Source organism: Poecilia mexicana, unplaced genomic scaffold (assembly GCF_051168715.1).
Source record: "Poecilia mexicana isolate PSO_F unplaced genomic scaffold, ASM5116871v1 scaffold_16, whole genome shotgun sequence".
Classification (NCBI taxonomy): Eukaryota; Metazoa; Chordata; class Actinopteri; order Cyprinodontiformes; family Poeciliidae; genus Poecilia; species Poecilia mexicana.
This window is the reverse complement of record NW_028263385.1, coordinates 28081464-28106756: the sequence shown is the minus strand read 5'-3', so window position 1 is coordinate 28106756 and position 25293 is coordinate 28081464. Positions and strand designations below refer to the sequence as shown.

The window sequence follows — 25293 nt, the reverse complement described above, 5'->3', positions numbered from 1 at the left end:
CTTGGTTGTTGGCGATTCTTTATGGAGTTACAGATAATTTTAAGCAGATATTAAAACATTCTCACATTCCATGTGCTTTCCTCTCATACTGCTGCCATCGCAGGACAAAGCTTGCACCACCCACCCCCACCGGGTGAGACGTTCCGCAGTCGAGATGAGGCAGAAAAATGACAGAAAATGGGACTTGGGTGATTGTGGATGACAAGAGTGAGACTTCACGTGATTAGGAGCGAGCCAAATCCAGATTGCAAGAGATTGCTGCAACTTAGAGAAGGCAAGAACGAGAGGATCGGAACAAACAGTTCCCTCCATTCTCTCCCTCTCCGCTTTTCTTTTCTTTTCTTTTTTTTTTCCAAAGTCCTGAACTACTTGGAGCTCGCCCACGACTGTCATGATATCTGCGAATTAGGCCAGAGACGGATCCTGATGGCTCACATTCTTTGCTACTCAGATATCAGAGGTGAGGATTTCTCTTTAAATGTAAGAAATGTCAGAATGGAAAGCTAGACCTTTCTTCTTTTTCTTTTTTTTTTTTTACAATATGTGCATTATGTACACTTCTGAAAATGTTCAGGTTCCACCTATTATGCCTCTTAAAATTTTGTTATTTCAGTGACGTGATGGACGGTCCAGTTAACTACAAACACACTTAAGAAAGTTCGATTTCTCCCAGATGAAAAGGTTTATTAGAGGAAAAACTCTGAGTCTCTCTCCAGACTGCTGATTTCCTCCTGCCCACTTTGTCCAAGCAGGGACAGCAGCTTCATGTATGCACTCCTGCAACACAGAAAGATGTGTCACATCACAATAACAACAATATTATATATTTAAAAAATCCCTGACTTCCTGTATAGACAGCTTATAAATAGCTTAATAGCTGTGAAAAATGTGCCTACTTGACTTCCTCTGTGATTCATAGAGCTCACCTCAGGGCGATGTTCTTGCCCAGGCCCCGTTTGTGTTCGGTGCTCCTCAGACTGACAGTCAGGCCGGGGATGAGAGCTCGAACCGCAGCGGGATCCAAGACGGCGACCGTCTCCAGGACGACGTACACCTGCCTGTCGTAGACGCCCACGTTCTCCTCCACGAACGACCTGAGCGCGTCGGGATCGCATCGAGAGGAAGTTCCCAGTTTCAGGGCAAATCGTTCATGTTCACATTCAAGCGATTCAAAATTTCCCAGCGTGTTAATTAACTGCTGTTAATTAATAACATGTAATAATGCAGGGAAATGACGCAACGCTGATATTTAGTAAAGTTACCGTAAGGCGGCGATCATTGGCTCGCATGGCGTCTCTGTAGACGCAGCGACGCATCGCTCCACCACGAGCTGCAGCACATCCGTGATTATCTTCCTCACTGGGCAAACAATAACACACACGTACACACACTTGTTAATTTTATGTTTGCATATGTGTAAAATGAACTGAAGCCTGACAGTAATATTAATATCAGTTCAGTTTTTTTTTTACATTTCATCAATTTACAACCACAAGCTTTAATTTTTTTTGCATGCGTGTTTTTATCTAACAAACACAAAGTTGTGCACAATGGTGAAACAGAATGAAAATCTGAAAAGTGCGTCATAGCATAGCATCAATATTAATATCAGGTATTGACAACAACCCATATTTTCATATCGTGCATCCTTAGTGCCACGTATTAAAAACATCTCCTCTCTTGGCTTCGGCTGTTTGTCTTACCCGTCGGCTCATTGACCAACATCAAACAATGCAGCAGAGCGGGAAGAGGCAGCGTCAGGATGGAGGCGTCCATGTCGGCGTTTCGCCTCAGCAGCTCCAACAGGAACATCAGGACGGACGCGAGGCGAGGCGGGGGGGTGTGGCTTTTAAACTGCAGGAAATTCTCGCTGCGAAAAGCAACAAAAGGTGATTGGTCTGTTGGAGTTTTATAGTCAAAGGTTCCCCAATCCTCGGCTGCAGAGGCCTACCAAAGCACCTCCAGGACGGTCCTCCTCAGCGCCTCTCCCCTGGCGGTCGGCGCGGCCTCACAGGCACCGAGCAGCACCGGGTGGTTGGCAACCACGCCCAGAGAGGGCGAGGCGGGGAGGAAGTGATCCAAGTATCTACGGGTTACAGAGCGAAGCTGCTGCTTGAGGCCGGCACCCTGGGACTGAGACACGCCTGACGCCACCGACAGACCCTGGGAGAGGATTTGTTATCAGAGTCAAATCCTCAGGACAAAGTGGCAAATGATGGATTTGTCTGGTTTGCATCCAGCAGATGTCCGTCCTGACCTGCAGGTAAAGCGGTAAGCTGTCCCTCAGAGCTCTGTCCTGCTGCGGGAGCTTGGGCGGCAGCAGCAGCCCGTCCACGATCCGGAACAGCAGCTGCTGGGCTTTAAATGTGGCCAGCAGGGGGCTCCAATGCTTCACTATGCAGCCTGGAGACGCACAGCAACACATCAACCCAACTCTAGCAACAATAATAAAAAAAAGAGAATATTTCTGTACTCTGTGCTGTGTTTACATGCTGATTCTCTACGTACCCACAGCCCAGTACGCCAGCTGCATCCCCTGCTGGTTCTTGCTGACTACGTACGGCTTCACGTGTTTCAGGACATCACCAATGTAGTCCAGGGCTCTGGTCACCATGGCCGACCGCTCCGACAGCAGCTGCAGCCCGCTGTAAACACTGCCTACCGCCTGACACCGTAAAACACATAAGGAGAGAACACGTTCAGCTCATAAAGACAGGCTGCTGCAGACCTGACATGACCAAGTCACAAACAGAATGCATTTTACAACGTATTACACAACAACATGGGAGGAAAAAACAAACTAAAACAAGACATTTTGGAGTCAAAAGTCAGCAGTACAGAAAGAATAGTCCTTACCAAATCATATATTATCATAAATACTGCAAATGCATCTGTCACCAGTGAGAAACAGTTACCAGCCGTATCGCGATAATAAATTTTGTAGGACGATAAATTGTTATATTCTTGTTTTAAGATCATTTTCAACTAATAGAGTGATAATAATGAATAAATAATGCAAGTTCACTCTCTCAAAGACCAAAACACATTTGTACAAAGCACTCCACGCTGGAACTGGTATAGATTTTATATATCCAAAACAAACAATAAATAAAACAGAAATAGAAACCGGACAAACTGAAACCATGAATAAAATGGATTATGAGGTTTTTGTAAACAAAATTGCCCTTCAAAAGTCAGTCAAAAATAATCAGCGGACTGGAAATTAGCAGATTTTAATTGCGATTAACTGATTTATTGATTTATTGCGACAGGCTGAAGTGTTACCTTGACAAACGTCTCCAGGGCTGCGGTCGGCTCGGGCCTGGCAGCCGGGGAAGGAAGTCCGGCTCTTTGCAGAATGCCGTCCACCTCCGGCAGTCGCAAGACGAGCCGGGTCAGTTCGCACAGCTGCTCCCCAACTGCCCGGGCTGGGGCAGAAACAGGAAATATTCAGAAAGTGCAATATTTGATAAAGGAGAAGTTTAGAGGAATATCTAAAAAGCAGGGATGTGCCGATACATTGACCCTGATTTCCTTCATTTTGGGAGATTGAAAACTATCTTATCTAGAGATCTTCTCTACCTCTGAAAAGGTCTGAAAAACTAACTAAAGACTTTTCAAGACCTATTTAATGTCACTTTGAATGGAATTTAGGACCAAAAACAAACGATGAATAAGAAGGGTGTGTGGGGGAATCTGCTTTATTACAATCAAACTACATAAAAACAGTGAAACTTCTGAGATCTGTTTGTGGATCTTCCCTATAGCCCAAGCAAGACTCTTCCACCCAGAATGCACCTCTCATCATATGGGTTGCTAACTGAATTGACCCAGCACTGGAAATTAATCTCATCCAACCACTTGCCCATGATAGACGCAAAAAATTCTAGCTAGCAAGGGTAGCATCTGGTTAGCGGTAGCTTCAACTGCCTCGAGTCACATAACACCAACCGAGACGTCTGCGGGTGACTCAAACTTTTGCCTGACAGAAAAGTCCTAGAAGAAAATAAACTATATAGAATATACAATGCAAAATAGTCCTGTCACCACAAAACGTAAGACCTGTGATTAACATATTTAAGGCTAACTTAAATACACATGCACGTGCCAGGTTCACAGTAGTCACCCCACTGTTCCCAAATTAGAACATTTGTCCCTATATTTAGCTACTTTTTAGACAACAAAATTAATATCGGACAAAATCTAAATCAGCTGGTCAGGCTTTTCTGAGATCTGTGATTGGTCAGAAAACTACAATTGATGCACCCCTACTAAAAAGGAAAAACACAGAGACAACATGCTAGAGTTTTGAAATCGTGAGGATTGATGCAACATATGTAGAAAAACAAAACGGTAAAGGGAATTCTAGACCCAATTACCCGTTTTGCTTTCCGTCCCGTCCGGGTTCTTGTGTAGGTGTTGCTGTAGGACGCATCGGATCCAGGTCCTCACTGAGAGGCCCTGAGCCGAACCCGGGGCCGCGCCGCTTAGCGACGACACCAGCTCACTGAAAGGTAAGTTATATATATAAGGTGTCGCAGGTACGTTTCATGAGAAACAAACACAATATGTTCACAGTCAGAAGCGGAGACTGACGCTAAAAATACGCGGGGGAATGTATGCGATTTGTAATTTACACTGAATGCGAGCTGCTGCGGCGCTCACACTTCTTATTCTCTGACAGAAGGGCTTCAGCCAGGATTTACTGTTTAGTAGATGCAGAAATATGAAAATCCTTTTGTGTTGACAACAAACAAATGAGTCCAGCTACGCATAAGAGGATTGGATGCTTTTAATATAACAACTATTATAAATAACACTTAAAAAGAGATGAAGACGTAAAAAAGAAATCCTTTCATCTATTCAGGTTTGGGACCTTAGGGAACCTTGATATGACGCCGATCCAAATGTTTTTGTGATGCAGATGGATGTGAAAGGTTGAGTCTCACCTGTTCTGGAGCAGATGGGGAAGGTAGCGCGTCACCAGGAGCGGGTGGACCATGTCGTCCCAGCCGAAGAGCTGCATGATGGTCTGAACCGGGTTGGGCTGCAGGTCCGGAGGGGCAGAACTGGGCAGGTCAAAGGCGAGCAAGGTGAAACCTGAAAACAAAAGCAAACGAGTCTGAGTGACCCTGATCCTCAAACAGGAGCAACGTAATCCAACTCTGCTGTTAGAACATCCTGGAATTTCACTTTAGCCAACTTCAATCTTCTGCATATGGCTGCAACTCACGATTACTTTAATAATTGATTATTTTTTTTACGATTAATCGATTAATCAGACTAAAAAATGGCACATTCTGAAGACATTTTCATTTAGACACTTAGGCCTTTTTTTAATAAAAACACTAATACATGATAACAAATAATTAACTTCCTTTTTTCTAAACAACAAAAACAAACATTTCATTGCCTAACATGCAGTGATGTAACAATTTAGTGAACGCTTGATCATTTGAAGCAAAGAATGCAGAGACAGAAACATCAGCCCTTTCTGTTCAGCTCATCACCAGAGTGTAGGGCTTTTGGATTAACAGATTAATAACTGGACGGCAAAAGATTCTTAATGGCAGATTTTTTTGTTTGTTTATTTTGCAGAATTTGAACCAGGAGAATCAAAAGCTTCTGGGTTGAACATATTTACAGATCTGATTTTCATTGTACAATTTTGGTTTAATTCCTGCTCTGAGTGCCTTTTTCTTTCAGCAAATGGAGTCTGTATACTCCAGGTAATGATTACTGAATTAGTTGACAATAATTTCAATATTCAACTAATCACAATTAAGCCAATCAATCATTTCAGCCCTGCTTCTGCAATTAAAATTGTACACATTTTTTTTATCTTATTCTATAATAAATATAAAAGTTTAATATAAATTATGCTCTCTCTCTCTCTCTCGTTGTTTTTGTTCTCTCCCTCCATATTTTCCCGTCTTGTTTTCCTCTCAGTGGGTGTTGTGTACCTGCAGCAGCATCTGCCAGCTGGGCCGGCGGGGTCTGGGAGAGGCGTAAGTTGCGCAGGAAGGGGAAAAAGTGCATCCACAGAGCAGAAGCTACCGCTAGGTGGCGCTCCCTAATCACACTGGCTGGAGCCGGAGCCCAGGCCGGGATGGGCGCCGACTGGACGCTGCGCTGATGGACCAGTCTGGTGGAACACACACACACACACACACACACACACACACACACACACACACACACACACACACACACACACACACACACACACACACACACACACACACACACACACACAAATCCTTAAAACACGAGAACAGATAAACAATTCTATAAAATGTAACAACACTCCCTCTTGTGTTGGGCTCCAAAACCCCTCCCTCTTTTCCTTCCCCTTTGCTCCCTTGTTTCTGTCTTTCACTGCTCCTTCATGTCTTCTCTCTCTCTCTTTCTCTCTCTCTGCTGTCTCAGGGGGGATTACTGAGTGTGGTGGTGCGCTGCAGTGAGGAGGAGGAAGAGGAGGAGAGATGGGGGTGTGAGGAAGGAGGATATCACAGGCATACAGTGGAGCCTAATGCTGATCCCCTGTACACAGAGCGTAGTTTGGCTCATCCCTGGCCCTGGCTACCAGAGCAGCCCCACAGTGGCTGGCATTAGCCCCCGATAAGCAGCTGAAGGAGCTGTAATCTCATTTAGACTGAAGATGATCCTCCTGTCCCTCTCATTCTCCTGGACGGCGGTGTGAAAACGCAGGGGTGTGCAGGAGAAGGTTTGAGGAACTACCAGCAACCCCCTTTCCTTCCTTACACACACACACGCACACACATCTACCGTCTTCCCTTCCAGCAAGGTTGCATCTAATCCAGAGAGCTGAGACAATCGATTAGAGTCTGAATTCATTAGGCTTGTTACTACAGCGGAATGGGCCTTTCACACCCATCAACCCTCATTGTACAAGACATCATCAGAAAACCTTCTTAATCCTCCCTCTTTGTGGCTTCTAATATACAGTACACACACACACACACACGCACACACACACACGCACACACGCACACACACACACACCATGGCTAAATACCATTAGAGTGTCACCCTTTCCCTCTTATCCTGCTTTGAGAGAAAAAGCAGAGAGAATACTTTGCATCCTATACCAGACAGAATCCTCAGATACATCAAGGACACAGCTTTTAATTAATCTGTGTCTTTTTCTAGGTGACGCAAGTTTGCACATTTATTTTAGAGGGGGGAAAAAAAGTTTCAGTGTTTACTAAGTCATTTAATGCAAATAATGAGAACTATTTTCATGACTTGGTGTCTGCAGATTTAAGTAAGTCAAATTAATTTTTTTTGTTTACTAGTCTGCGTGGACTAGCTCAAAATTTCACATGCACGAAGTTCGCCTTTTCCTTGAACGCCTCATCGCGCAAGTTCCGCAGGAAACGAATGGAGATGGAGCGACGTCGCCTTCAGTGTGTTGAGCCCTTTACACTGCTCTCTTACGCTAGAATACGCCTAGCGTCGTATGGGTTGACAACAGAAGTGCGCCAGTGGCGGAAACGAATGTTGGCAGTACATATGCCGATAAATTTCTACTTTCTCCTGGCAAAAGAAAACAACAACAACAACAACAAAACCCATCTCGCTAGCACCCCGTAAGCAGAGGCAATAGTCATCGACTAGTCGACTAGGACTTTTGCAGCATCTCTCTCTTCCCACACCCCCCACTTCCCACCTACTGTCTGAAAATGTAAAAAGGCAACTAGTGCCACCCAAAAAAGATATTATTATACCAGGACATTCTGTATTTTAAGCCAAATTTAAGTGTCCCATACGGGACCGGTTTCCCGTATTTGACTGCAGCCTGCAATTCATATTTACAATCATTAGATGGCACTCCTCTCCTCTCTTACCTAGATAAAATGTCAAGTTGAAATAGAAAGAGCAGCGCAGCTGTGCTTCGTCTGTAAACGACTCTTTCGGTAAGAAGTCGCAGCTAATTCGAATAATTAATTTTATATAGAGAAAAATACAAAGAACAGGAGACGACTATGCAACTGCAGAGATGAATGGGAACAAAAGCATCTCCGGGCTAAGCCTATCAGCGACTAAAGCTTTCAGCAGTTTATGCGGTCAGGAGTTTTCTATTGGACATTGAGGTGAGAATGATTTATCTCGGCTGCATAAGGATAAATAATGTGTCGAAATGTAAGACTTTTTAAGGACAAACACTCTGTACTAATCATACATTATGTTTCAATCCCATCGTGCGGAAGAGATGTTAAATTAATTGTTTGTGCAGCATAAGTAAAATTAAAGAAAATAAAAAAATCCAACAAGGCCAGCCAATGCCAGCTCATTGTCCGGTCAACCAAGCAGAGGGTCATGGACAGAAATCAAACTGAGGAATTATGGCGTCTTGCCTCAGCGCTGTGACCGTGAAGGGCCACCTTCCGGACCCTCTGCTGCCTCCACCGTTTGGCAGAATAATTCTTTTAATGTGTGCAGATTCCACATGGCTCTTAATAGACATAATGATGCACTGGCTAAATTTGCCAGGCTTCATAATTACTCATTAATTGTGTCACAGGGAGAGACATTAATCACAAAGAGATACCAAGAATCGCCAGGCTTTAGGAATTAGGTTTAATTCGGTGGGATGTATTGGAAAGAGGGGTCTTGTTTGGCTAAATGGGTCAGCGTGGTTCGAGGCATTAACAGGGGTGGGGGTAGAGGGGGCTGCCTCTGGGAGTTCTTTCCTCTCTCCCTCCTTGGTCCATTAATGTGCAAATGTCTGCCCTGCCCTTCCCTCACATCGGAGTCGGAAAGTTTGGGATTACTGAAGTTAATGAGATGCGATGTTATAGGAACCAGACTGTGTACACCTGGGTCACTGTGGAGGCTTTTGGGGTGTGGGCATCTGTGCGGGTTTTAGGTTTCAAACATGGACCACCAGAGCATTAAACCAATCCTCAAACAAGTGAAATGGCAACTGCTGGTTTCACAAAGGTTCGGTTTTCCAGTTTGATTATCATTTACTGACGTTTCTGACCTTGCAGAAATTACTAGAGGTGGTGAGACAAGGTGGCAGTGGTGGCATTGTACAGCAGGGCTGCTTGTCTTTAGGGCGAACCTGGTCAGAGTTGTACCTTTATAGTAAAATATAGAAAATTATTAATCCTAGAGCTGGAAAAAATCTTGTAAGAAAACCCCCTCTACTAGACAAGATGATTATTGCTGAGAAACAATGGATGCCATTTCTGAAAACACGAGAAAGGATCCACAAACCTGATTCTTTAGTCTGTAACCCTCATCTCTGCTCCCCTCGCCTCCCCGCCCACATCAACAGACACTGTCTTCTCCATCTCCCTTTGACCTTCAGCTGGGGTCGTTCATGTAACCAACACCGCCGTCCTGCAGATGAACCCGTCCTGATGCTCCACTGGCCGAAGTTTCTAACAAAGCCGCAGCCCTGCAGCCGCTCTCAAAACAATAAGGGGCCCCATAGAGGTGTCCCCTGGCTCTGTAACTCTAATCAGGGCCCCGGCAGCACCTGGGGAGGGCCATTTTGGGGTCAGCGGACCTCCAGAGTCACACACACACACACTGACTTCACAATTGTCCTTTTATCAGCATGAAGAGTGAGAAGAAGAGGAAGGGATGGGGAGAGTGAAACGCTCTCCTCTGCTGGTCCTGTTTCACTGATTTACAAAGTTCAAGACTAGAGGAGCCTTGATGCAGCTGCTGAGCGTTAACGGCAGCGATCTCACCTGAGCTGTGCCAGGACGATCTGCAGAAAGCCCAGGACGGAGTTCAGCTCAGACTGACGACACGCCGGCAGCAGCCAATCGAAGCCCTCGCCGAGCAGCTTCTCCTCTGACAGGCCGAGGCCGGGGCTCGTCTCGAACACCTCTGCCACGCCCTCCAGGTAGGAACCCAGGGGCCCCCAGAGGGCGAGCCTGCGGGATGCCTCCGTGGTTTTACTGTAGAACTCCTTGGCCGTCTCGTTGAAAGAGGAAGCCAGGCAGCTGGCCTGGGCGCCAACATCCAGACCTCTCTCCTGCAGAATGAGAAATTGGAAATATTTCCAAACTTGTGGACGTGCCGTGGGAGGTGGGGCGGGGAATTATGGATGTTTTCGGAAAACAAACCTGGAAAAGCAACAGCAGTGACAGCTGCCCTCTCCAGGCCAGTGTTCGATGTGTGGGGGGGCAGTTAGTGGGCAAGAAGCCCAGCAGCTCGCAGGCTCTGCTGGCCACGTCCTCCAGCTCCGCCTGCCTGGCCACCACCAGGAAGAGGAGCAGGAAGTTCATGAGGCCACTTTCAGACAGCTCCTGCATCTTCTTTTTTGAGAACTTGGAGTAAATCCTGGAAGCAGAAGACCAGAGACAACATGGTCAGAGGCAAGGGTCATTGGAAAATGGCTACAGTGGCCTACAAAAATATTTAACTTAAAACCTTTTTAAGACCATCGTGAATGGAATTTAAGACCTACCGGCATAAACACAAAAAGTTAGTTAGCTAGCTAGAACGGTATGTTAGCAGTGTGTGCGACTCAAACTTTGGCCTGATAGAAAATTCTCAGGAGAAAAAAACAAATACACAGGATATACGAGGATTAAATCATATCTGTCAAGACAAGATTCAAGGCTTGTGATTAAAGATGCCAACTTAGTTAAAGGACAACTTAGTTTTTTAATGAATTCAAAACATTTTAAGGCCTTAATTTTAGATGCATGAGTTTAAAACTTAAGGATGTGCGGTTGAGACATGAATCAACCGATCACTAAAAATCAAGAAAATCAGGGCGGATTTATCGATGCCCCCCTAGTTTTGTTCATTTTATTTCTATTTAAACTTTTTAACCAAACCTAAACTGATTAGGAGTGTTTTTTTTTTAAGTGGAAGGAATGATTTTAAATGCTGACAAAGTGAACTCTCCACCCCTGCTGTGCATCTCATCAACCGCTTCCATCACCCCCTAATCTCCAGGAGAGAGTCTGACCTGCCCAGCTTCTGTGTGTGTGTGTGTCAAAGTGAAGGAATAAGCAGGAGAGTGAGTAAGAACAGAGAACCACCCAGCACGCCGTTAGATCCTGCGGGCGCTGTGGAGAAATGCCTTTAAAGATCATGTTAAATGTCAGAGACACTCAGACACGCAGCGGTAGGTGCTCGGTCCCTCTCTCCACAGCCAAACCAATTTACTGCAACACCAGCGAAAGATCAATAATCCACACACACACACACACACACACACACACACACACACACACACGCACACACACACACACACACACGCCCGTCGCCACACACCCAACCCACTGTTTGTGTGGCTGGGTGTGGAGAACACAGAAAGCTAAAGCCCCCTGCACTTCCCTCCACCCCCTTCAGCCCCATCTCCCAAACACAGCTGCAGCCCACACAGGTGAGCCGAGCTGCTGTTTGGGTCAAAACACAAACGGCGCGCATCCCGAGACAAACCGAAGTGTAAAGAGGTACGGCTGATGCAAAAGGATCGCTTCAAACCGACGGGGGGAGGAGAGAGGAGAGAGACCAGGTTAAAACCAAATCTGGCTTACTGACGCCCACAGGAGGCTGAGAGAGGAGAGAGTGGCCAAGCATGCGGTCAGAGCTGGAGGGGAAGGAGATTTAAATACATGAGTGGATAATATGTAACAGGGATACAAGCGGCACACTGGGGGTTGTTCCGTCTTCTCCCAACTTGTTTGTTTGCTTATGTCACTGTTTTTTTAACAGATGTTTCCAACTTCTGGGAACACAATCGATTGCGATCCTGATTGTCGGCGGTGTCTCGCCGATAATATAGATGATAAGTACAATATCTAACAGGGATACAAGCGGCTCACTGGGGATTTTTCCATCTTCTCCCAACTTGTTTGTTTATCTCAGACAGATTTTTTCTCTTTTTTTTTTTTTTTCTTGTTCTTAAGCTGGAGCAAACAGCTGTTCCTAACTTCTGGCACCGCAATCGATTCCGATCCTGATTGCCGCCTGTGTCCCGCGCCGATAATCTGGATAATGGGATACAAGCAGCACACCGGGGATTTTTCCGTCTTCTCCCAAATTGTTTGTTTGTTTATCACATACGGATTTCTTTCTTTCTTTCTTTTTTTTTTTTTAAACAGATATTTCCAACTTCTGGCACCACAATCGATCCCAATCATCGTAGAAGAGAGCGTCGCCGAGACGTTGCAGCGATACGCTCGGCCTCCGCCTTGTTGGGGCGGAGGCAGGGGGGCCGGGGGGTTTGCTCCAGTGGAGGGCTGATGGATCCATCCCAAGCGGAGCCCGGCTGCTGCCAGGCCTCCCCCCCGGCAGAACCCCGAGCTCCACGCTCAATCCGTGCTGGAAACCAGCGCGGCTTCGTTAAGGCGAATTAACCGCCACGCTCGTTAGCTAATTAGCCCCCATGTCTGCGGTGCTACTGAGCACATTCCAGACAGAGGGAAGTCATTAGCCGGATTTATCCGCGGCTGCTGCTCTCTGGCACGGAGCCGCCTTGGGATGCGGTGCGGTCCGGCGATGAGAACATCAGCTTGTGAGATGTTTAGCTTTCGGTTTCCCTCTCCCTTCAGCAGTCGGCGTTCCCGGGAGCAGGTGCGCCGTTGTGTGTTTGTAGCGGTAGGTGGTCTCCTCGGGTCTGGCCTGCGCTCAGGAGCAGGTGGTTGACTCCTGAGACACCTGCTCCACTGGTGGGTCCGAGTAAATATCAAAGAGTCCGCCGGTGCACCTGGCACGCACACAAACACGACACGACTACTCCAGAGTTGGCAAACACATACGGCGTGCGAGCGTTACCGCAGGTAGGCACCTCCACACACACACACACACACACACACACACACACACACACACACACAAAAATCCCAAACAGCTGTTTAAACAAATCACACGTTTGAAGATCAAGGAAGGAGGGGGGCAAACTAATCTTGTAAATCCTTGTCCACAACGGTCCAAAAAAACACCCCCAAATCCCTGCTTTACAATAGATGTGGTGTTAAGACAGCTGCCTGTGTGCAGTTCCTGCTTTTTCAAGGTGGAAGCATAAGTCTCCCCTTCTTACCTCCCCTTGATCTGCCTCTGCGGGGCGCCGCCAGCCCTGTCCTGGCCGAGGCACAGGGCCAGCACTCGGAGGAAGATGTGGAAGGAGTTGGCAGATCTGTAGAGTTGGGCGTGGCCCTGAGAGCGCGGGGCACAGGGGCAGCAGCAGCTACGCGCCTGCTCCAGCAAGGCCAGAGGCGTCTTGCAGACGGTGCCCAGGCCCGACACCCCCAACCACGGCACAGCGAACGAGGAGTTCTGCAGAGGAGCGACCCGATCAGGGTGTTAGTTTTACACAACTCACCAAGAACTCATCGGGACTGAGTGGATTTCAGAGTTGAATATCAAAGAAGAGGTAAGATGGTGTACATAAAACAAAGAAGACAAAGTTCTAAACTTGTTACAAAGGGTTATAATTGAAGCACCACACTGACTATGGGGTTTTACTAATCATCTTTCTAATACAAGTCATTTTTTTTGCCAAAAGTGACATTTTTTTGCCTAAAAACATCTTTTGGGAAGAAAGAGGTGGTGATTGTTTTTTTTATCTACATCACTTTCAGCAAAAAATGACTTAAGTCATTATTTTGGGAAGGTGAAAATATGGAACCTCCAAAAACCATTGATAGATGGACGGATGAATGAATGAATATTCTGAATGTAGGGATGGATGGACGGATGGATGGATATTCAGATAAATGAATGGATGGATGAACATGCTGAACAAAGGAATGGATGGACAGAAGTAGAAATGTATGGGATCCAAACTACAGGAACTCATGTTATACAAACATGATTCTCTTTTTTCCTATCCTCATCCAAATCTGGAACAAACACGAATAAAATTCCACATTCTCCAGACCGTGGTTCAAACAAAGCAGCTTATCAAAGCGAAACATTTCGTGATACTAGTTGCAAAATAAACTCCTGTCAGTATTTGACTCCCTGTCTCCCTCTGACTGAAGCCCTCACCAGGTTCCTGCTGTAGAACTCCCAGAGGGTGGAGACAGCATCTGTGCTCGGCTCCCACAGCAGACACAGACTGAGGCAGCAGTGCACATGCATCCTGATCTGCTCCTCTGCAAGCCCACCCTAGCATTAAATGACAAATAGATTGAATTCATTTCAGCTAACTATTGCATTAATCTACATAAGGAAGCATTTTAAAAACGGTATAAACCTTGGGGTCACAGGTCTTCCTGAGCAACCCCTCCACAAATGTCCAGTTATCCTCCAAGTACTTCTGAAATCACAGGGGAAAAAGGAAAAAGACTTTTAACATTTAACGTAATCTTTCCCAGACCACCATATCAGGAGCGTATTATTATCCTCTGTAACACCTCCATACCATGTTGTCAGCACGGAGCCCAACGGTCTCTCACCTCATTCTGCATTGTGCCGTTGCGGCTGTACTGGCCCAACATGGCCAGGTGGGTGAGGAGCCACCATGTGAATCCCAGAGGGTCTTTACAGTGTGTCAGAGGACCATCGAGGTGTTCTGGTGCAGGCTGCCCATCTACCAGAGGCTTCAGCAAGGGGTTCACGTAGCTCCAAAACGACTAGAGGAAACATGTTACAGTTAGTTCAGCACTGACACGACTTATTGCACGACGTTAGTGTCGCTTGTTGTTACCTGTGTGCGCAGAGCTTTATTTCTGTACTGCAGGAGGAACATGAGCAGCACCCAGAGCTCTTTGGTGCAGAGGCAGAGGAAGGGACTGCTGCTCAGCGTCTCCGTAGGTCTCACCTGGAGAGGAAATGCTTCTAGTTAACGTTTACATCTGAAGTTTTATTAGGCAAAAGTTTCATTTTTTTACTTTTAATAAAGCTTCCAAAAAATTAAAGTTTCAGATAACAGCACTCTGTTGCTCTATAACCATATACAAGTCGATCTAGGATGTTGCAATGATTGCAACTATTGGCACAAATTCACACATTTGTAATTTTTCCACAAATCTGACCAATCACTTGAATATTTTCTGTATTTCATTCTACTCCGACCAATCACTGCACTTGACTGAATTGTGACCAATCCTCTGAACCCCCTAGTAGCTCCCTTTAACTTTCTGTTTCACATGTCACACATGAAAGCATGTGTGACACTTAACAGTAACATCTGCCTTTTCTAGTGCGTTCCCAAAAGCATTTTGAGATATTCTATTGAATTTGCTTCCACTTTGTATAAAGTTCAAGTTAACTTAAATGACAATATATGGATTTTTTATTTTATTTTATTTTTTTTTTTGCATTTTGGCAATTCCTCAGGAAAAGATTTAATTTACATTAAGAGTCCTATTTCAAAACAGGGTACTTTAAAGTATTATTTGAACTTTAGATGTTTACTATAATAAGATCCTTTCGCTTTTGGGAAGGTTACCTGGAGCAATTTCAACTTTTTTTTTTACTTTTTCATCAATATTAAGGAATTATTTACTTAAAACAAGCTTCTATATCTTGCTGAAAAGTTACTTGTAAGTTAGTTTTGTCTTATTTCAAGTTTGCTAAGACATTTGCACTCGAAACTAGACAAGAATTAGTAAGATTTTGTGTTTTTGCAGTTTGTGTAGTAATGACATGAAATCAGCGTCACACTCTTAACCAGTTGAACAAGCGGATGACTTCCCCACCTTGCTGTATTTGCCCGAGGCCAGAGCTGTCAGGTCGCACAGCAGGGAGGCCAGGTGCTCCTCGAACAGACTCGTATCGGTCAGGTTCTCCCCCGTCAGGTTCATGAACCGGTGGGCGTAAACCACCTGGCCTGCGGACAGTTCCCACGACAACAATGACTCGACGCAACACACAAGCCCGCTCATTCGTTTCGTGTTCCAGATCCTTACCTTGCATCTTGTGAGCCAACACATGCAGGATTTCCAGGACTGACCAGTGAATGTCAAGATGAAGGTGCAACAAATGCCAGGAGGGAGGAAAAATCTGTGGGTAGGATTGGAGAATTTCAAGCTGTGGGTCAATAAAAGAGAAATAAACCGAGCTGTGGGAGGTTAAGCAAAAAAAAAAACAGTTAGTTGCAATCACTTTGTATTGTTTCCTTTGACTCATCCCATACAGTGATTTTTACACATCATAAATTCCACCCAGTATTTGTACCTTCCCGTGGTTTTGCATACTGAAGGCTGCCTGTACGCCTGCGGGCAGGTCTTTGAGTCGTCCTGTTAGGAGAGTGACGGCGAACAGTTCCTCCAGCAGAGCGGAGGGGAACTGCTGCTCCAGCTGCTCGTAGGGATGAGACTGAGCTGCGTCCAGACACGGATCGAAGTACCTGCAGGACGACGGGCAAAGCAAAAAAAAAAAAAAACATAAAGCATCACAGGCAAGTTCACTGAACTATGTTGATTAAAAAAAATATATATATATATTACCTGTGCAAAAAGACTTTAACATACTGAAGAAACGAAACACACTGCTGCCGAAGGTCCTCTGATTCATAATGGAGATTCCCTGCTTGTCCTAAAAAAAAAAAAAAAAAGTGTAAGCAGGTATATTTAACGTAACATTATATCTATAGGAAAATGTCATACATATCTAAATCCCAGCATTGAACGATACATATTTATGATGCCTTCCAATCACATTGGAATTCCATTGTTTTGTTTATTTATTTTGGATATTTTAAAATGTCTCCCTGTTCCAGTGTTAAATGTCCATTAGAATTTATAGTTTATTGATCTTCAAGAATGTGTTCTCACATTATTATGCCATTACTGTTATATTACTTGAAAATGGTCTCACAACGACAATATTATCATTTATCACAATAACTTCTGGGACAATTTATCGTCCAGCAAAATTTCTAATCCTGACAGGCCCACTTCTTATTACTTATTCAAGTTAATCTTGGTGATCTTGTGCTTATTCTGAAATCAAAAAGACAGTTTAAGAGGGATTTTTAATTGTATTTCTAAACTGACTTACCAAAGTCATGTGAACTCGACTGAACCAAAGTCTCCAACTTGTAAAATGTTTGTCTGAAATACAACAAACCAGAGTATGAAGGAACAAACGGGCTTTCCTAGTAAAATAATTTCATCATTAAACCTCTGGTCTAATAGAAGACAGCATGCAAAAAACAAGTCGGATCGACTCGGGGTGATTTAAATTCCCTACCGAAACAGACCAAAGAGCAATTTGGTCGACTCCACCAGCGCCGTTTCAGTAACCCATGGGAAGCCGAAAATCTCTACCATGTCTGTCTCAAATTCAGCAGGGGCCGGGTCAAGACGCAGCAGCAGCCTGCAGAGGGGAAGCAACACCAACAGACTTTAATCACAAGTTTGCTTCGGTCAGATTAACAAAATCTCAAGCGAAAACTCAAGTTTAACTGGCCACACTTCTCCGTAAGAATGTCAGTGTTTCTAGCAGGCACAACAGATATGCTTTGTGGTCAAGCTTGAGCACCGGATGTTGACTATACCGTTTCAGGGATCCCCGTCCAAGGTATCCCTCAGTGGACAGAGCTGCAGCCTGCTCATCTTTAGCTTCAAAGCAGCTGAAGCAGGGCGGTCGAGTGGCCGACAGGTCACACTGGCTGTCTGCTGCAAAGGGGGACACTGGTGGAGTGAGGGACTCGCTGAACTCTTCCGCCATGCTGTTGGTGGACCATCAGTGTCAGGTATTCACACAAACACGCAGGAAATTACAGATTACATTTAAACATGATTAAAGCTTTTTTAAATATTTGCTAGACAAAGTACAGCACAACATGAAATATGTAAGATATGACAGTAATAGAATAACAACCAAAGTCAAAGCGTCAAAAATGAAATATTTATAACCAGCACCTTTAAAAGTTTGAAATAAATTCTCAAAATACCTTTTAAAAGCGGCCATTTTTGCAACTAAACGATTTTACATGCGTATGTACGGTTTGTCTAGAGCAAAAACAAAAGTTTCAGATACCGTTTTAATGAAATGCTATCTTACCTTTGACTTCAAACTCTCCTTTTTTATATATATTTTGTGGAAATACCACTTTAAATTAAGGCAATAATGAATAAAAATTGTCCAGTCGTCATTACTGTTGTTTTGGTTTTCGGGCTCTCCCGCGCCTTGATCATACGCATGCGTTAATTCTCCTCGCGTCTCCTGATTGGTCAGAAGTTTCAACAGGGGTGTGACTTGCCCTGTCTCGGAAACTTGACAAGAGGTTTCCCTGCGGAGTACTTCCTTTATCGCCAGTTCGTTCAACGAGATAACGTTTAGCTATTATTAGTATTAAATATGTTAAATAGCATTAAATATACCAGATAGCTTTCCGTTTGAGCCCCACTGGTCCAGGACATGACAAATCTAGGTCCTTAAATTTAAAGCGACTGAATTTATTTTCCAATTTACTTGAAACAGGATAAAAACTAAGAAGTCAAATTATTTTCCATTTAATGACTAGGTAAAGATCTACGTTTTTATTTTCCTTAAAGTCTGCATTATTTAAATGAAATATAAATGTACTTCTGACGTAGTACACACACAACAAATAGCGCTCTTTCATAAAACGGTGTGTAATAAACAGCACCTACTTGTCTTTTAATCATGCTATCGCAAAACCAATGGGCTTATTTGAAATATAGGCCACAGGACTTCGAAATGTCAGAATTTCATAAATTTTCAACCCATTTGTTACGATACAAGTGCACCTGTTTAGGACACTTATGTAGGTTTATAAGTCAGTCTTCCTTGTCTGAGTGCGAGGCGTCCTCCCAGCCTAATTCAACATAATGCAGCAGTTATAGCAGAATTTTAACCACGCAGACCCTAATTTCCATATGCAGATCTGTCTCTCCCAGCCGTACCTCTCGCCATCACACCATTTCTTGCATTCTAATGCATTCTCACATCTTTACAAAATCCCCCCCTCTCTCTTCCACCGCACGCCGAGGATGTGCTCCCTTTTTCGGTCCAGTTAAAACCCTGTCATTTCTTCCCGTGTAAGCCTAATTGTCCCAGCCACGAGAGCCACAATAAAGCAGGATGTTTTGCATGGTTTTACTTTGCATCTTTTATCAATACGAGTCAGTGGAGATCGTAAAGAGAAGAAAAAAATGGACGCGACGGGAATCTTTTCTTTTCTTTTCCGTGTGGAAGCGTCGACCTCCCGCTTTGCTTTCAACAGGAGACTGAAGTCCGTCTGTGAGAAGGCTCTATCGCCTGGATGAGAAAGGTAAATGGCTTTTTTTTCCCTGTTCCGACTCTTGCAAACCCGTTCTATCCTGTGATGTAAAGTGGGAGTGAGAATTGAGCCTCTTTCATCCCTCTCTCCCCCCTCCCCTCGCCATCAGTGTACTCTCGTCTCCGAGTGTTTTTTTTTTCTCAACATTTTCTGTGTTCCCCTTATTTTTTGCCTGGAAATTCCCCCCATACACATAAAAAAACTTTAAACAACGTTACCGATGTAAACTTAATTCTGCATTTTTTTAGGGGGGAGGTGAGGGATGAATTTATAGTCCATATCAACGTCGTATAGCAGCAGCAAAGTATAAGAGGATTGGTGCCTATGCTATGCTGGATGGTTTTAATAAGTTCAGGTGATAACCTAATGCTGTAATTACTTGCACCCTTTCAAAGGGATTTAATGAGCTGAGTGTTAAGAAGAGAGCACTTCTGCTGTTGGAAAATTTCCTCTCTGTAAGATCCAGTATTGCTTGTCATAACCAGTGGTGTTACTTAACCTCAGATTAGCTCACATCCATTGTATATGCGTTGCTTATACTGCTTTATGTCTTGACATTTTATTGACCAATATTTGATCATCTGATCGTTGTAATTGTTAACAAGGGTTGCACAATTTTTAGCACTGTTGCCTTGAAGCAAGAAAGTCCTGGGTTTGAATTCCGGTCTGGGGTCTTTCATGGAGTTTGCATGTTCTCCTTGTGTGAGCATGGGTTCTTTCAGAGTACTCCAGTTTCCTCCCTCGGTTCAGAAACACGATTGTTAGGCTAATTGTTCTCTCTGAATTGCCCTTACATGTGAGTGTGTGTGTGTAGGGATGGATGTGTGTCCTGCGTGTTTCACTGTGATGGACCCGCAACCCGTCCCCAGCCTCTCACCCACTGACTACTGAAGATGGGCACCAGCTTCCTTGCTGGTAGTTAGAAAAAGTAATAATTACATTGACAATATTAATGGCAATCTGTACTGTAAAGACGTTTAAGGCCAAGTTAAAGGTACTTATGGTCTATGTTATCCCAGTTGCAGTTTCTGACATTCACACTGCAGCCCATGTGGCACCAACAACTATATGCTACTTTCAAAGCAAATGAAATGGCCCTTTGTCCTCCATTAGTATCAGATCACTTTTACTGGCAGCTATAAAACAGAGATATCCAGATATGATGCAAAGAAGACACAGGTGCTTGAAGAACATTACAATCTTAACTACAAACAGAAAATACCAGAAAGACAGGTGGCGCTGAAAGTCCTTTGGGAATATCTGTGTAAAATATGGACAACTACAGTAGTGCTGTGTTTTGTGTACAGTGCTAAAGTGATTCACCTCACAATTGAGAATAAAGTTCTTTTGACACACGTTGTGCCCTTCCTGCTCTGGCTGCACAACACCAGGTTTTTTATTTCAGGTAAGATCAGACCTCAACAAGTATTATCACTCGTCTTGAGGCATTAAGAACTTTATGGTACAGAATGTCTTTAACCTCAATGTGGATTAAACAAAAATTCTTTATGTTGGTCTTTGTTATGTCAGAAAATGTCAACATCAGCGTGGCAACCTGCCCTCCTACCTCAAGGTCTGTGCCAGAAATCTTGCTGTGTCCTTTGATCACAGTTTGGTTAAAGTCATTAGTTCAGCAATCACTAACAGTATTTATTCAGCCATGCATTAGATCAAAAATTAAGCCTAATATTTATCTTGGAACTGCCACTGATAGTTTTCAACATCCTGCTCAGATAATTCAAATTGACTTTACACTAGTCTGAGTCAGTCCTTGGTTTTATCTCCAGCGAATTTGACGAGTTTGAAACTGGCGAATAGCATTCAACTGGAAATCCGAGTCTGTTTAAGCTGCACTGAAACAGAGTTTTATTTACTGGCACTTACCTTCATTCTATGTTTCTCTTTTCTGATTATATATTTCATTTAACATTATATATTAGTACAGCACTTCTGTCAACATGATTTTTTGTAACTTGCTTACATAAGTTCTAATTGGGCTTTCTGGGATGAAAAGGTACAAAACAGTGATGAAATCATTGAGGATTTTCATAACCAAAAACATGTTAATGATGCGTTTGCGTCGACAACAACGAAAGCGGTGATAACAGCTGTCTCGAAGCTTTTCATGTGTTCCGGCTTTGAAGGTATGTAGTAAAGCTCAGAGCATCTTTAAAAAAAAAAAACACACACACATCGGTACACAACGGCATATTTTTTTTAAGCACCTTTAACTCCTTGGTTTGTCCTCGTAGATCGTCAGAAGCCGCGATGGATGAATGAGCTTCTTGTTTTATAGTACATACCTGCCGCCATCAGACCCTGGAAGTAGACTCGACTTTTACAACATGACCTTAAAACTTAAAAAAAAAAAAATGCCGGGCATAATAATGTGAACGTTGTGAAATTGTGTTATCGTACGACCACTTTTATGACCTTTTGGACACCCTTGACAATACAGTTTCACCATTAACTCCTCCTCTTTAAGAACTGCAGTCAGAGGCCGGTAATGACTTTGCATAATGAGTTACATCTCTTTTTTTTGTGATGGCTCTGCTCTCTGAAAGATCTCTGTATTGTACAGAGGAGACTGCTAGTCTCTTTTATCTTAAAAAAAAAAAAAAAAAACCTCGTGGCTTCAGTTTGATCAATTAAACTCCTGAAAGGACCTTCCTCCTCTCCCCCCCTCTTCCTCCCCGTTCCTTTCCATTCCTCTGCCTGAGAGGAATATAAAGTTATCTGTCTTCCCAAGCGATATGAGGGCGGAAATAAGTAGTTTGTCTATAAAAATGTCCAGGTACTTTATCAGAGTCCCAGTAGGCCCCGAGGGCCTGACACTGTTCAATGTGGCTCCGCTGTACTTCTGTTCCCTCGCTCTCTCCCTGTCTACTTTGTCTCTGCCAGAGGCCAGCTACTGGCTGGGTGGGGTGTAAACTGGAGGAACCCCCCACTCCTATCCTCCCTCAACACACACACACACAGACGCATGTTGGATTGACTGGGGCTTGAGCCCCCAAGTGAGGCTATCGATTTCAATCAGCGGCTTGGGAGATAGGAGCTGAGTGATGCTGTAGACTTTAAACAGTGGTCAGCTGTGCCGTTTGTTGTTTGGTGAAGAAATGCCGCAGGAGGAGAGGCTCTTTGCCTCTGATGAGAAGTCGGATAAAGACACAAACAGAATTACTTCTTCTGAGAGATGTCTTCATCTCCTGACTCTGGAGTTTGTTTGTTTGTTTTTTCTCCATGGAAGCGTATTCTGGAGGCACGGTTGCTGAAATCAAGTACGAAACGTCGAGTGTCGTCATTGTGTATACATGGTGGAATTGTGGGACGATATAAAACGGCGATCTACAGAGGATAAATAACATCGATGAGGAGTTTCTGACCTGCTTGTGGAGGGAAACGATCCACTGTATTCTCAACATCTGCAAGAAATGAAAATGTTAAAAGCATGCCATGCATTCATATTCCCTTTTACTCTTCTACTAGCCAATCAAATTCCAGTGCAACCATAAATAAAGTTCATATGTGTGTTTGTATTAATCTCAGTTAAGTGAAGGCTTTTGCTTCGTTTGAGAACATCAGATCAGTGGACGCAGCGCGAATGGAGTTATGGAGAAGTTGAAAACAGGGTCAGGCTATAAAACCGGTGGAGTTTCTCATTTAAAATCTTTTATCCAGTTAATTGCAGGGTCTGTAATTGATTAATCACAATTAATAGCATTTTTATCAAAAACCATATATCAACAAAAGAAGAAACATTTTTAATTCAAAAACCGTTTTTACTGCTAAATTATTGACTAAGTAGACAAATGAACAGAGAGGACATGGAAAACGTGTGAGAAGGGTCTCTGGGTAGAGGAAACTAAAAGGTTACTTTTAGAATTGGGTATAAATAGAAATGTCCTTTATTGTCCCACAGTGGAAACAAATCAGGGTTAACAGAAACATCAGGGGATGTAGGTTCACACAAAGATAAAAAGTAAAAACATCAAACAGACAAAATTAAGAATAACATAGTATACATTAAGGACAAGATTAAAATTTAAATGCACTATGCAGTCGATAGGTCATTTTCAAACATACATAAAAGAACCACAGACAACGTATAATTTTATGGCCGAACTTTTGCAAAAGGAGAAGACTCAGCAAACTGCTCCTCCAAGCCGTTCACAGAGCGTTCTGCCCTCTCTCTGCTAGAGCAGGCCTTTTATTTAGGAAAACAAGAGTGTGAAAAGATAAACAGCAAAGGCAGATGGCAAGCTCTATCTACACCCACAGGTCATCTAGCCCTTTCCCTTGAGAGCGATGTCTCCCAAGGGTGGAGGCAACAATCAGTTCTCGGGAACACAGATACTTGGTGCCAAAAGTATTCAACACAGACTTTTAGCACAGACAATGCTGGATTAATAGAAATGATAACACAAAAAAATCCCCAACACAGTCGTCAGAAATAGTGCACTGCAAACCAAGGAATGTACGAATGAGTAGAATCCAAAATCTATATAATGTCCAACAATATATGAAAACTGAAAACAGCAGAGATGTAGAAATAAGAGCAGAAATGTTATGTAAGGTGAGTAAATAAATTTGGCCTACATGCAAAACGCATTAGGTGGGACAAAATTGTAATAGTGTATTACGGAGGTGGAAGCATCATAATTAGCTTCTTGGAGTCAATTAGAATAATTAAAGAATATAAATAACTTTTATACCTTAGTGGGGAAATTCAGCTGCAGCAGGAATGTGAAACATGTAGATTTATACACAATAAAAATCTAGAAACATAAGTGATAATATCATCCTATACAGTAAGGCCAAATATACCACATATGAAATATTGTTATTAAAATTAGCATAGTCTGATTGAGGAAAAAAAAGTGCAACTGAGTAGGAATATTTAACAAAAAATGACAAAATGTGCATGCATGTTTGTGCATAAACAACAGACTATTTACATAAAGTAAAAAAAAAAAAACAACAAACAGCAGGAATAGGAGGCAGTAGACTGTCACTCTAGTTCAACAACAGCTTTGGCCTAGTCCAAGTACAGATAGTGGTAAATCCCAAAAATATGAGAAAAGCAATGAAAAAGTTCAAGGGGTATGAATACTTCTGCAATGCTGCTGAGTTTGCAGAGATATTTCCTTTTAACTACTGCTACTATTACGCATTATGTTGTGAAGTGAGTGGAAGTTGAAGCATTTAGTGTGCTTCAACTCTACGTTTGACCGTCGGGTTGGTTAGTTTTATGTGACAAGTGTGAGGCAAAAACTTTTTTTTTGTTCCATCATTGTTCAGAAGAAAACACAAGCGCAAAGACAGACTGATGAAGTTCCTGTTTTGCTTAAACAGGGAAGTTAGTTCGCTCAGTGCTGCAGTTTTTTTTTTCTTTTTCATTTTATTTTCCCTCCTCTCAGAAGTATTTGCATCAAGGCCAGGAGATTAAACGTGTGGGTTGGGAACTGGAGAGAGCGCGTTGTCTCGCTTGGGGCCCCCCGGTGCCAGAGTTCTCGCTTTCATCGCGCGGGGTGAGAGATTTCTCCTGGACGTTTTTCGGGGCTGTGTGGCTACAGGTGGGTGGCTCACATCTTGTAGGTGGCAGCCGCAGCGGATTTTATATAAAAGTACAGAGGAGGTGGCTGTGGGCAAACTGTTTCACAACTGCCAATGTTCATTAGTCTGCTGCATGGATCCCACACTGAAAACTCACTTTGTGTGCTTAGAGATGGCGCTTAAATTCTGCTGATAATTATCAGAGGTTCCTATGAAAATTCATGAAGCAGCCTTTTGTCTATGTGCGTTCGGAAACAAAGAAGGGAAAGAAATACATTTGTCTGATTACTAGTGAAAATATACTTCCGATGTTCATTAATATATAGTACACTGATCACATAAATCCCTTTAATTATACCATTTTGCTATGAATTACCATTGCCTACATTAATAGTGAGAATACTGAAGATTTCCCCCCGCCCCCCTGTATTTAAAGGTTTTATGCCACCACGTTCAAAAAAGCTCCCAATATAACTTGGTGATGCAATTACGTCGAGCTTTGGTGTTTTGCCGTTTAAATGGCATGCCTAAGTGCTCAT

At 43.5% G+C, this 25293-nt stretch overlaps 2 protein-coding genes across 2 annotated transcripts in view; one reads left to right on the top strand and one right to left on the bottom strand.

The window, feature by feature from the left end:
- Position 1: 1 nt before the first annotated feature.
- On the bottom strand, positions 2-18113 carry mms22l (MMS22-like, DNA repair protein). Its single transcript, XM_014981083.2, has 26 exons — positions 17959-18113; positions 17450-17623; positions 17143-17268; positions 16951-17003; positions 16398-16485; positions 16126-16297; positions 15858-15951; positions 15648-15778; positions 14654-14767; positions 14403-14579; positions 14201-14263; positions 13993-14112; positions 13043-13278; positions 10110-10326; positions 9729-10018; positions 5964-6145; positions 4950-5100; positions 4380-4507; positions 3286-3428; positions 2509-2665; positions 2258-2403; positions 1952-2163; positions 1704-1870; positions 1263-1359; positions 927-1094; positions 2-777 (listed from the first exon to the last, which is right to left on the bottom strand). The coding sequence occupies exons 2-26, from the start codon at positions 17620-17622 to the stop codon at positions 687-689; spliced, it is 3696 nt and encodes a 1231-aa protein (XP_014836569.2). The 5' UTR covers position 17623; positions 17959-18113; the 3' UTR covers positions 2-686.
- A 5716-nt stretch (positions 18114-23829) lies between these two features.
- Positions 23830-25293, top strand: part of LOC106914347 (furin-like protease kpc-1) — a 229017-nt gene continuing 227553 nt past the window's right edge. Inside the window, exon 1 of the mRNA XM_088013796.1 lies at positions 23830-24774. The gene's annotated coding sequence lies outside the window, so the exon portion shown is untranslated. The remainder of the gene's footprint in view (positions 24775-25293) is intronic.